Source organism: Haliotis rufescens, unplaced genomic scaffold (assembly GCF_023055435.1).
Source record: "Haliotis rufescens isolate VD_foot unplaced genomic scaffold, xgHalRufe1.0.p SCAF_164, whole genome shotgun sequence".
Lineage (NCBI taxonomy): Eukaryota > Metazoa > Mollusca > Gastropoda > Lepetellida > Haliotidae > Haliotis > Haliotis rufescens.
In genome coordinates, this window is record NW_025963851.1 from 30,722 (window position 1) to 43,329 (window position 12,608).

The window sequence follows — 12,608 nt, forward strand, 5'->3', positions numbered from 1 at the left end:
AAACCCAACTCACTCACTGTTTACGTTTCATGCCCTGTATTACCTCTAATGCCCTGTATTACCTATCATGCCCTGTATTACCTCTAATGCCCTGTACTACCTCTAATCTCCTGTATTACCTATCATGCCCTGTATTACCTCTAATGCCCTGTATTACCGATCATGCCCTGTATTACCTCTAATGCCCTGTACTACCTCTAATGCCCTGTATTTCCTATCATGCCCTGTATTACCTCTAATGCCCTGTATTTCCTCTAATGCGATGTATTACCTTTCATGCCCTGTATTACCTATCATGCCCTGTATTACCTCTAATGCCCTGTATTTCCTCTAATGCGCTACTACCTCTAATGCCCTGTATTACCTATCATGCCCTGTATTACCTATCATGCCCTGTATTACCTCTAATGCCCTGTACTACCTCTAATGTCCTGTTCTACCTCTAATGCCCTGTATTACCTATCATGCCTTGTATTACCTCTAATGCCCTGTATTTCCTATCAATGGAAATCAATTCACGAAGCGTAGAGTAGAGCAGCTTTGATTTTATTGTAAAAAACACGCAAACAAATCAATCACAGGACCAAAAGCCAAATTTGACATGATTGAAACAAGCTCAAATAAGTAGACAATGCATGCGATGACAGGAAATTGCGTCTGTTTCCTGATATGAACTAATTTGGGGCGTTTATTTTACATGAAGCTATACCTTTGAAACATATGATCATCGTTGATTGCTGTATGTACAAGCACCGTTGTCATGAACACCACATGTAAAAACATAGACCATCTAGAATATATATACATAAGACAAAATGTATCAGATAACAAAAGGTTTCTTGCTTTAATAAGGAGGGGAACGATCAATCAAGCAGGTCACCATCAGCAGTGTTGTGTACTGACCAATGCTGACCATAATACTAATTTGTTCGGCTATGCACTGCGGCCGCTGGACAATAGAATTCATGGAGTGTGATGGGTTTGATGGATACATACTAAATACAATTTTGCATCCTTCAAGGTAAAAGAATAGCGATATAAAAGAGTGGTGCAAAACTCTGCAAACGTACACAGTCTTATATTTAGTTTATGTGTGCGTATTAAGCACCCTGAACATGATTCACATGTATGTCTACCTAAAGTAAACATAACATGCACGAGTGTTGGCTGCTGGAACCAATGTGAATTTATAGTGTTTTTAAGGGAAAGTCCGTTGATGTTTTGGAGGTGGAGGAGGAGGGGTCGGGGACAGAGGCTTGTTTCATTGTTTAACAAATACTGGAGGCACTATTTGACCGCAGAGTTTACATTTAAATTATAACTGTTCACCAGACACGTGGGATTTCCTGAAACAAATGTTTTGTGGTTCCTAACAAGATTATCCTAACAAAGCAATGCCTTGATCTACTGTTACCTGTAATGTGTGTTCGGTCCTGGTGCAGGCATACCTTTTCTTAAATCTAAGGTTAATACATTGGCTTACCTCCGAGACGTCTTACACAGCCGCATAAAATATTGATATCCTGGCGTGAGATAAGAAAGTACCTCCCCAAGTGATGACACTATTTTCAAAGCAACGTCATCGTCTTTGGAAGCCGTTATTGAAGACGTCGTCAGAAGGTATATCTCTCCTGAAGAAACACAGAATGCATATGCTATGATCAATCTGGACGAAAACCTATCAACACGGTTATAGCAATATACATGTAGGCGATCGTTTTGATTTAAGGATAGACTTAACCCTCGCAATGTCACCTTGTTCATCTTGACCAAAGGTCAGTAGGAAGTCTCTGGGTCGCTCCCTGGTGTCACACGGACACTGATTTCCATCACAAACCGGAAGCATCTCATCCTAGTGTCACTGGCATATACCCTTTCAGGTGACTAATGTGACTTTCAAATGGCACGGGTAGTCTGGAGGCATAATGCATCGGAATTCATGTGTGCTGATTTTCATCTGTTATCTGTTTCTAGTATCCTCTGGTCTTTGGTTTAGATCTAAGCGTCGCCCAAACTATGATATTTGGTCTTTTGGCACTGAAGTGGTAAATGTCGAAGACATGAGTAAATATTCATTTTATCCTGTTTGAATAAGTTAACATTACTAAATATTGTTCAGACGGCATCAACTCACTCAGCCAATCATTAACCTCAAGTCTTGTGGTATCAGTCTGAAAACCCAACAACATCTTAGGCAGTTTGATTTTATTGCCAATTAACGTTAATTCTTAAGTTAACAGATTAACTTCCGGCCTCTGTGGGGGCATAGATGACCCAGTTATCTAAGGCACTGTAATTCGCTGTGCAGAGGTGCATTCCTTGGACAACTTGGCTGAAAGATCTGATGTTTCTTGGGATGTCAGCACCATACCGGTGCTCATGAGTTTAACCAAAGAGGTAAATGTCTAAGACAAGATTCACTTATGACATAACTCCGACATTAAGCTGACACAGAGTTGTATAACTCAATCACAAACTCAATCACTACACTCTGTACATATCTGCATGTACTCACCCGGTCATGGCGTCTCCGTACAGATAGCGCCCGTACAAGTCAAGAAGATTCCTGCCTCTGTACACATATCCCCCGACGACAGCATGGAAGAGGTTGGTGTGCATGTACATGTAGATCGGCAGCGCTTCGTTCTCTGTAACCACATTCAGGATGAAGTCTACAGAAGACACTCTTTGTTTCCAAACAGTAGTAGGATCACCCATCACCCCGAAGGAAATAAGAAACCAACCTACCCGACCCCACCACACACCAGTCTACCCCACACCTCACCTCAACATCACACAGAAAGGAGTAATGATATTTGTGTCATCCATATCAATCAAAAGAAAATTCCAAAGAAATCATCTCCCTTCCATCCTCTCAAAATTTGCTATGGAAACTCATCGATTTCTGGCTATCTGACTGACGTGAGGGAAATTAAAATTTTGATTACTAATATAAGAACGTTTTTGATCCCTTGTGGATGGTCCAGACAAATTATTCTCATGAAATGCAAATGAATTTTCGAGACATGTTGGTGCCATATTGGGAGGAAACACCCCTACCCTCCACACTGTCGTGGTCAGCGTGGTCACATTTGGTCAGCAGACGGTGTCCCAGGTCCGGTTCAACAGCTACACCAACAAGATGGAGCTGTTCACATCCATCCACAGTCTCCAGCCTCGGAGAGGGCCTGCTGATCTCGCAACAGTTCTGCATGATGTGGGCTCCGTGTTTGCAGGTGCCCGCGGAGGAAGACCTGAAGCCAAGAAGGTCGCAGTCCTTGTCATGGCGCAGATGATAACACGCGTCATCAGTACTGGTGAGGACACTCAGGTTATCCTGCTGGATATTGGTGCCAAGAGAAAGTATTCTCCATCCAAGTTTCTTAAGAAATCTGATATTTATATACCGACAACAGGGGCACGTGATCTGGCGAGGTACAGCCGAGACCTGCGTGGCATTGTATGCAGCAATGAACCATGAATAGGGACCATACTCACAAATATAGCCTAATTAATACGTTGCAAGAATAAGCCATATATATCGTGTGCTCATGGATAGCTGTCTGTCATGTTAGGTAACAGTAGAGAGTGTTGTCAGTGGCAGTAAATGATTGAAGGGCTAGTAAAATGCTAGGACATGCTTGATCGTTCTCTAGTTTTGGGATGGGAACGCTTCTGGGAGGCAGACTGTACCTAAACAGAGCGAAAGGAGGGCGATTCGAGGCATTTTCTACTTGTGCCAGTGCCTGAAAACACCGAATTCCAGCCTCTTATTATTTGGTGGTATAATGATATGTGAGGGAGTGAGTTAAAATTTTTCATCGCATCGGCAATATTGCGGCCCTATTGCGATTATAATGAAATGTTGTCTTGCCTTCTGACGGCATGTCTAAATTCTTGTTTTACAGGTAAGATTATATTTAATGAGTATCCCACCATATACTGTAGAATCAGTGGTAGTAATATATGTATCACGAAGCTATGCCCTTTGCGTTTTGCTTTGGTAAACACAATTATTGAGCTTGTTGATGAATTACACCTTAGGTGCCACCCTTAGGCATATGTATGTACAATATCAAAGGGACCTTTGCAAGCCTCTCGGTGATGCGCCCACAAGAGTAGAAACGTTACCATGCACGACTGTAGGAATATCCATACTTATGCACGAAAGCAACATTGTGTTTGTCCGAGGGCTGCAATTAGATCATTGATAAAACAAGAAAAAACAAGCAGAGATAACACCTTGTTGAATCGTTTATCTGTCTGGTTGTACCCCCTAGTAAGAAATATAATCCTAAGTATCTGTACAACAAAGCAGTTGCCCTGTTTTACCTCTGGGGGTACGGGTGTCCCAGTCTAAGGCGCCGCGATTCGCCAGAAACCTAAGGTTCGTCAGCACCATACCCGTGCTCGTGAGTTTTACCGAGGTGGTAAACATCTAACATCTGCATCTCTTCGGAATTTCCTCCCACATTAAGCTGACAGGCCGTGATATAACTGAAATACTCACTCACTCACTCACTAACTCACCCAAAACCCAACTCACTCACTGTTTACGTTTCATGCCCTGTATTACCTCTAATGCCCTGTATTACCTATCATGCCCTGTATTACCTCTAATGCCCTGTACTACCTCTAATCTCCTGTATTACCTATCATGCCCTGTATTACCTCTAATGCCCTGTATTACCGATCATGCCCTGTATTACCTCTAATGCCCTGTACTACCTCTAATGCCCTGTATTTCCTATCATGCCCTGTATTACCTCTAATGCCCTGTATTTCCTCTAATGCGATGTATTACCTTTCATGCCCTGTATTACCTATCATGCCCTGTATTACCTCTAATGCCCTGTATTTCCTCTAATGCGCTACTACCTCTAATGCCCTGTATTACCTATCATGCCCTGTATTACCTATCATGCCCTGTATTACCTCTAATGCCCTGTACTACCTCTAATGTCCTGTTCTACCTCTAATGCCCTGTATTACCTATCATGCCTTGTATTACCTCTAATGCCCTGTATTTCCTATCAATGGAAATCAATTCACGAAGCGTAGAGTAGAGCAGCTTTGATTTTATTGTAAAAAACACGCAAACAAATCAATCACAGGACCAAAAGCCAAATTTGACATGATTGAAACAAGCTCAAATAAGTAGACAATGCATGCGATGACAGGAAATTGCGTCTGTTTCCTGATATGAACTAATTTGGGGCGTTTATTTTACATGAAGCTATACCTTTGAAACATATGATCATCGTTGATTGCTGTATGTACAAGCACCGTTGTCATGAACACCACATGTAAAAACATAGACCATCTAGAATATATATACATAAGACAAAATGTATCAGATAACAAAAGGTTTCTTGCTTTAATAAGGAGGGGAACGATCAATCAAGCAGGTCACCATCAGCAGTGTTGTGTACTGACCAATGCTGACCATAATACTAATTTGTTCGGCTATGCACTGCGGCCGCTGGACAATAGAATTCATGGAGTGTGATGGGTTTGATGGATACATACTAAATACAATTTTGCATCCTTCAAGGTAAAAGAATAGCGATATAAAAGAGTGGTGCAAAACTCTGCAAACGTACACAGTCTTATATTTAGTTTATGTGTGCGTATTAAGCACCCTGAACATGATTCACATGTATGTCTACCTAAAGTAAACATAACATGCACGAGTGTTGGCTGCTGGAACCAATGTGAATTTATAGTGTTTTTAAGGGAAAGTCCGTTGATGTTTTGGAGGTGGAGGAGGAGGGGTCGGGGACAGAGGCTTGTTTCATTGTTTAACAAATACTGGAGGCACTATTTGACCGCAGAGTTTACATTTAAATTATAACTGTTCACCAGACACGTGGGATTTCCTGAAACAAATGTTTTGTGGTTCCTAACAAGATTATCCTAACAAAGCAATGCCTTGATCTACTGTTACCTGTAATGTGTGTTCGGTCCTGGTGCAGGCATACCTTTTCTTAAATCTAAGGTTAATACATTGGCTTACCTCCGAGACGTCTTACACAGCCGCATAAAATATTGATATCCTGGCGTGAGATAAGAAAGTACCTCCCCAAGTGATGACACTATTTTCAAAGCAACGTCATCGTCTTTGGAAGCCGTTATTGAAGACGTCGTCAGAAGGTATATCTCTCCTGAAGAAACACAGAATGCATATGCTATGATCAATCTGGACGAAAACCTATCAACACGGTTATAGCAATATACATGTAGGCGATCGTTTTGATTTAAGGATAGACTTAACCCTCGCAATGTCACCTTGTTCATCTTGACCAAAGGTCAGTAGGAAGTCTCTGGGTCGCTCCCTGGTGTCACACGGACACTGATTTCCATCACAAACCGGAAGCATCTCATCCTAGTGTCACTGGCATATACCCTTTCAGGTGACTAATGTGACTTTCAAATGGCACGGGTAGTCTGGAGGCATAATGCATCGGAATTCATGTGTGCTGATTTTCATCTGTTATCTGTTTCTAGTATCCTCTGGTCTTTGGTTTAGATCTAAGCGTCGCCCAAACTATGATATTTGGTCTTTTGGCACTGAAGTGGTAAATGTCGAAGACATGAGTAAATATTCATTTTATCCTGTTTGAATAAGTTAACATTACTAAATATTGTTCAGACGGCATCAACTCACTCAGCCAATCATTAACCTCAAGTCTTGTGGTATCAGTCTGAAAACCCAACAACATCTTAGGCAGTTTGATTTTATTGCCAATTAACGTTAATTCTTAAGTTAACAGATTAACTTCCGGCCTCTGTGGGGGCATAGATGACCCAGTTATCTAAGGCACTGTAATTCGCTGTGCAGAGGTGCATTCCTTGGACAACTTGGCTGAAAGATCTGATGTTTCTTGGGATGTCAGCACCATACCGGTGCTCATGAGTTTAACCAAAGAGGTAAATGTCTAAGACAAGATTCACTTATGACATAACTCCGACATTAAGCTGACACAGAGTTGTATAACTCAATCACAAACTCAATCACTACACTCTGTACATATCTGCATGTACTCACCCGGTCATGGCGTCTCCGTACAGATAGCGCCCGTACAAGTCAAGAAGATTCCTGCCTCTGTACACATATCCCCCGACGACAGCATGGAAGAGGTTGGTGTGCATGTACATGTAGATCGGCAGCGCTTCGTTCTCTGTAACCACATTCAGGATGAAGTCTACAGAAGACACTCTTTGTTTCCAAACAGTAGTAGGATCACCCATCACCCCGAAGGAAATAAGAAACCAACCTACCCGACCCCACCACACACCAGTCTACCCCACACCTCACCTCAACATCACACAGAAAGGAGTAATGATATTTGTGTCATCCATATCAATCAAAAGAAAATTCCAAAGAAATCATCTCCCTTCCATCCTCTCAAAATTTGCTATGGAAACTCATCGATTTCTGGCTATCTGACTGACGTGAGGGAAATTAAAATTTTGATTACTAATATAAGAACGTTTTTGATCCCTTGTGGATGGTCCAGACAAATTATTCTCATGAAATGCAAATGAATTTTCGAGACATGTTGGTGCCATATTGGGAGGAAACACCCCTACCCTCCCTCTTATATTATCATGCCGGACTTTTCTGTGGCTTTGTATTTTACCACAAGTCCTTGACCACATTTGCAGAAATATAACGAGGCGTTACGAGCGCATCAGAAGTAACACAATGGAATAAATTATTTCTTTATGCCTTTACCTTTCTTCATGCTAAATAAGGAATTAGTAAATGATCAAACCTTTCATATCCCAACCTGTACATATTGCCTGATTTTGAAGCAATGCTTAGAGTAGATGACCGCCAGGCAATGGCACATATTACAGGGTTACATTGTGAATGTATTAGCAGGTGGTGGTGGAACGTACCAAGCCGAGGAACACGGAAAGGGGGATATGATCATATCTGCTGGGAGTAGACGATCAGATCTAGAGGGTTTTCATGGTTGGTGTGATGTGATGGTGGCACTAGGACGTTGATTAGGTCAGGGGCATATTCGAAATTTTGCAGCCAACGTCACTAATATCGGATAAAACCACCTCTGTTTGCCAGACATGCACGATTCCTTGGAGGCATGCTTCTAACAGAGTGCTTGCCATGGCATGATTCCTGTTGGAGGAATTGGGTCACAATTCTGGCACGATGAACACGTTCACTGTCACCTTAAGAGATGAAACGTTGCCCAACACGAGTGGCGCAATGGTGTCCCGATAGTATTGACCTGCAATATGGAGCGCAGTTCGGACAGTCATTGTGATACCACCCCCAAAACGTTAACGTCCATAAACCGTTCATTAGGACGTCTCCAAACTCGATTCCTTCGGTCACGGAAGTCAGGATAAACTCGATTCGTTAGGGAAAATGACATTGGCCCAACATCGATTATCCCATTGCTGATGTTCCCTACACCACTGACGCCTCTGATTGGGATGACACATTGACGTCATGCACGAAATGTCATCTGTGCAGGCGATTTCGCACCGTCTGTGCATGGACTCTCGATTATCTGACAGGCAGTTTGCAATCCATTTCGTAATCACATCGTTCTCTCTAATCTGTCCTGGGCTTGTGTTGTTGCCATTGGGCGTCCAGAGCAGCGTCGATCATTGTTGTATTCTTCTGATTACAGACTGAGAAATATGCAGTGTTTGGGCAACAATATTCTGACATGTGCCCACCTGCAGCATGCCTGTGACACGGAGACGTTCAGCACGTTGCTGACGTTGCATGATCAATGCTGTTGCTTCCTAAATGATAACATGTGCTTAATAACGTGTCTTTGGGCGTTTGGTTCCATGAAAACAATATGGGTCTGCTAACAACCGAGTCTGAGTGACAATGGTAAATCTGGCATACCACCCCTAGCACGTGCTGTCTGAGATCTCGTGCTTCATTACATGTCATGTTTGGGAGCTTTGTTCTTGCCACATAAATCAGTCGCTTGCATTGCCAGACATTGATGTATTTTCCTGTAGTTTCACCTCAAACAAAACATCCCCTACTTGTTTTGCATAGTATATATCCAAGAAGAATAAAGGTGTATTTATATATGAAATTGCCAATAATTTCATACATCACCTGGACTAGGAATGTCTATATTTTCAGTCTATGCCATAGTTAAGCATGGCAATCAGCTGTATGCAGTGTACAAACAATGTTGGCCATCATCTGACTGAAACATGAGGAGTTTGTCTCAAACTTTTCAGATATTATCTATGACGTGGCCTGGGACAACCGATCCTCTGCTCCCCAGGCAGACTGTATACACTAGACCAAGGAGGCAGCCTCGTGAAGGGTGAGAGAGGCGAAGGCTACCTACCTACTGTTCCATTGCTGCACTTTAAGCTGTCAAAGCACTCGTTCCACTCCTTGATGTTCCTCCCACTGCGGATGAGATTGATCTCTTCATAAGCTCGCTCTTCTGGATCGCCACAGAATATACGCCGCTCACCTGCGAGAAGTGAAGTGACATAAAGTTTATTAAGAAAGAGAACCACCAGATAACCTGTACATCACTGACAGCCCCAGGGTAGACTGGGTGCAGGGCCACTCCCCTGTATATAACTGACACACCCGGGGAAATCTAGGGCACAGGTCCACTCCCCCGTAAAAGACTAACACCTCCACGGAATGCTAGGGCACAGGTCCACTCCCCTCTAAAAGACTAACACCTCCACGGAATGCTAGCGCACAGGTCCACTCCCCCGTAAAAGACTAACACCTCCACGGAATGCTAGCGCACAGGTCCACTCCCCTCTAAAAGACTAACACCTCCACGGAATGCTAGCGCACGGGTTCACTCCCCCGTAAAAGACTAACACCTCCACGGAATGCTAGGGCACAGTTCCACTCCCCTCTAAAAGACTGACACCTCCATGGAATGCTAGGGCACAGTTCCACTTCCCTCTAAAAGACTAACACCTCCATGGAATGCTAGGGTACACGTCGACGTCCCTGTATATCGCTGACACACACGGTAAAACCTAGGGTGCAAGTCCACTCCCCTCTACAACACTGACACATATGGGGAAAGCTAGGGTGCAAGTCCAGATCCTCTTTATCACTGGCACCCCGGGAAAAAGCTGGGGTAGAGGTCCACATCCCATGATATCACTGACACACCGGAGGAAACATTGGGCACAAGACCGCTCCCCTCTACATCACTGGCACTACCCAGGAAAGCTTGGGTATAGGTCCACATGACTGTATAACACTGACACATCGGGGAAAGCCTGGGTGCAGATCCATGTCCCCTGTTCCTGCTTCAGTGAGTGAGTGAGGTAATGCTTTACGTCACATCGGCAATATTTCAGCCATATCGTGACGAATCCTGCTTCAGAGATTCAAAAGATTGACACAAGCCTTTATGACAAGGGGAATTACTTCAACTTTCCAATGGTCAACTTTTCCTTCATGTCGAGCAATATTCATGCAGCTCCAGCTTTTGGTGTATACATTTCACATCTTTGGAAGTACAATCGAGCACGCTATTTCTACCTAGATTTCAAAGAGCATCATATGACTCTTGCTCCAAAGTTGTTTGATCAATGTTACAACAATCAAGGCCCCTTCCTAAAGTTTTATGGTACATAAGTGGAGATTGGTCCAGGTGAACAATTGACTTGCCTATGCATATGTTCTTTTGGATATCACCGATGGGATAAGATACGCTCACCTTTTTCGCGAATATCTGGTATCATCACTATTTGATAGTGATTCAAAGACACATGCTCATGATATACAATCGACTCTGCTTTACGCTTTGAATTTGCAAAGGGTTTTGTTGCTACTATTTGAGTACAGCGATATCATGGCACATGTCATAACAGTGGTGTAGCTTATATATCATGATACATGTCATAGATCTGGCAGATGACATTGTGCCACATGTCATAACACTGGTGTAGCAATGTGTTGGTGCAGGACAGGATACCGCGGGCTCTATGGAGCTTTGTAGTTCTGTTGAATGGATGTGGTCATATGAGGAACAGCTGTAAGCTATAGTATTTATGTATAAATAGTATTCATCTCTGAATATAAGTGATAATTTAATTCTATCATCACAACTATCACCATGGCTCCTTCACCGGCGGTGGCAGTGATCAGGTAACATCTTGTTGCCAATGACACATTGTCAGTTCATGATATCCACATGAATCTTTAGGCACCTCGATAAATGAGTATGAGGAATGGGTTTTTGGACAGATATGCTGCTAATTATATCTTCATCATAGGTACTTCATACATAGTTGAGCAGGCTGCTTATTTTCTGCATTCTATTCCAGAATCCCCATTTTCTGTACTACAAAGGCATAATAGGATGGTAACAACCCATGACGTATCATTGTGTGAGCAAATGTTGTTTGGTCAGCAGTATTCCAGCTATGTAACGGTGCCTGTACATAATCGTGTCAATCCAGTAATTGATAGCATCGCATCCAGGTTACTAATTGTAACCATTGGCTCCACGTTGGTCTTTAGGCGTTTCAATCCTGTGGCACCAATTCTGTCTGGAACACAGTGTGTATTGTGTAAATATTGCTCACAATTGAAGAAAAAAGAGTAATTTTTAAAGAGCATTCCTAAAACTTGATAATGCAGATTCATCTTATTCACGTGGGTTCCTACTAAGTGACTCTTCACACAAAAGGATGGCCGAGTCGTCTAAGGCGCCGCAATTCGCTGAGCAGAGTTGCGCCCCTTGGGCACGCCAGAAACCTATGATTATGAGTTCGAAACCCGGTTCGCCACAATTATGTTTCTAGGTTTGTCAGGACCATACCCGTGCTCGTGGGTTTCACTGAGGTGGTAAACGTCTGAGGCCTGCATCACTTCGTGCTTTCCTCCCACATTAAGCTGTCACCACGCGATATAACTGTAATACTGTGAAAAGCAGCGTTAAACCCAACTCACTCACTCACCTCACACAACACTCACCATTTCTGTTAGCAACTGTGTCTTGGCTACATCGCCACATATTACGACATCCGTATGCAAACACCTCCTGTCTCCATGGTTTCTTGTCCAAAAACGGATTGCTTGCGGGAATGCCGTACCGGAGTGCTGAGCCGCCCACAAACCCGGTTCAACCACATCAACTCTCAATATCTTCCCGAGAAGGCTGGTTCTGTATGGGAGAGTGAGCTGGGTTTAGTGCCTTTCAACAACATTTCACTTACATCTCACAGAATTTAGTTGTAGGTCTTGTACGGCTGTTGTGAGTCTATGTTAAAGAATACTTGTTCCGATCGGCTTAGTGTTTTAACTGTGGCATGTCTATGTTAAAAGTATACGTTATTACCAGTTTAGTAAAACCAATGCACGAGTATGGTGCTGACACAGATAGAAACATAAACAGGGCGAACCGGGATTCGAACTAGCGAGCAGAGGCTTCTTGTACGCCCAAGGAACTCAACTCTGTACAACGACTTTCAGGGCCTCGTTCCGATCTCAGCACTAAGACTGTTATAAGTCTATGTTAAAGACTACACGCTACGATTGCAAAAAATACGAGTTTAGATTGTCTTATCGCTGTGATTGTCATAAGTCTGTGCGAAAGAATATGAGTTGT

General features: G+C 43.0%; 2 protein-coding genes across 2 annotated transcripts; both read right to left on the reverse strand.

Annotated features, from left to right (window-relative positions):
• Positions 1-55: 55 nt before the first annotated feature.
• On the reverse strand, positions 56-3,501 carry LOC125381054. The gene is made up of 4 exons (XM_048397202.1): positions 3,061-3,501; positions 2,516-2,648; positions 1,756-2,037; positions 56-1,631 (listed from the first exon to the last, which is right to left on the reverse strand). Exons 1-3 carry the CDS (start codon positions 3,212-3,214, stop codon positions 1,971-1,973), a joined length of 354 nt encoding a protein of 117 aa, XP_048253159.1. The 5' UTR covers positions 3,215-3,501; the 3' UTR covers positions 56-1,631; positions 1,756-1,970.
• A 1,105-nt stretch (positions 3,502-4,606) lies between these two features.
• LOC124127989 (HHIP-like protein 1) lies at positions 4,607-12,231 on the reverse strand. The gene is made up of 5 exons (XM_048397212.1): positions 11,975-12,231; positions 9,357-9,488; positions 7,049-7,181; positions 6,289-6,570; positions 4,607-6,164 (listed from the first exon to the last, which is right to left on the reverse strand). The coding sequence occupies exons 1-4, from the start codon at positions 12,012-12,014 to the stop codon at positions 6,504-6,506; spliced, it is 372 nt and encodes a 123-aa protein (XP_048253169.1). The 5' UTR covers positions 12,015-12,231; the 3' UTR covers positions 4,607-6,164; positions 6,289-6,503.
• Positions 12,232-12,608: the final 377 nt, after the last annotated feature.

Coding starts and splice junctions, on each gene's coding strand:
- LOC124127989 (XM_048397212.1), bottom strand. CDS start 12,014: ATGTGGCGATGTAGCCAAGACACAGTTGCTAACAGAAATG. Junction 9,489..11,974: donor CACAGTTGCTAACAGAAATG/GTGAGTGTTGTG, acceptor CACTTCTCGCAG/GTGAGCGGCGTATATTCTGT. Junction 6,571..7,048: donor TACGGAGACGCCATGACCGG/GTGAGTACATGC, acceptor TTACCACTTCAG/TGCCAAAAGACCAAATATCA.
- LOC125381054 (XM_048397202.1), bottom strand. CDS start 3,214: ATGCAGAACTGTTGCGAGATCAGCAGGCCCTCTCCGAGGCTGGAGACT. Junction 2,649..3,060: donor TGACCACGACAGTGTGGAGG/GTAGGGGTGTTT, acceptor ATGTGGTTACAG/AGAACGAAGCGCTGCCGATC. Junction 2,038..2,515: donor TACGGAGACGCCATGACCGG/GTGAGTACATGC, acceptor TTACCACTTCAG/TGCCAAAAGACCAAATATCA.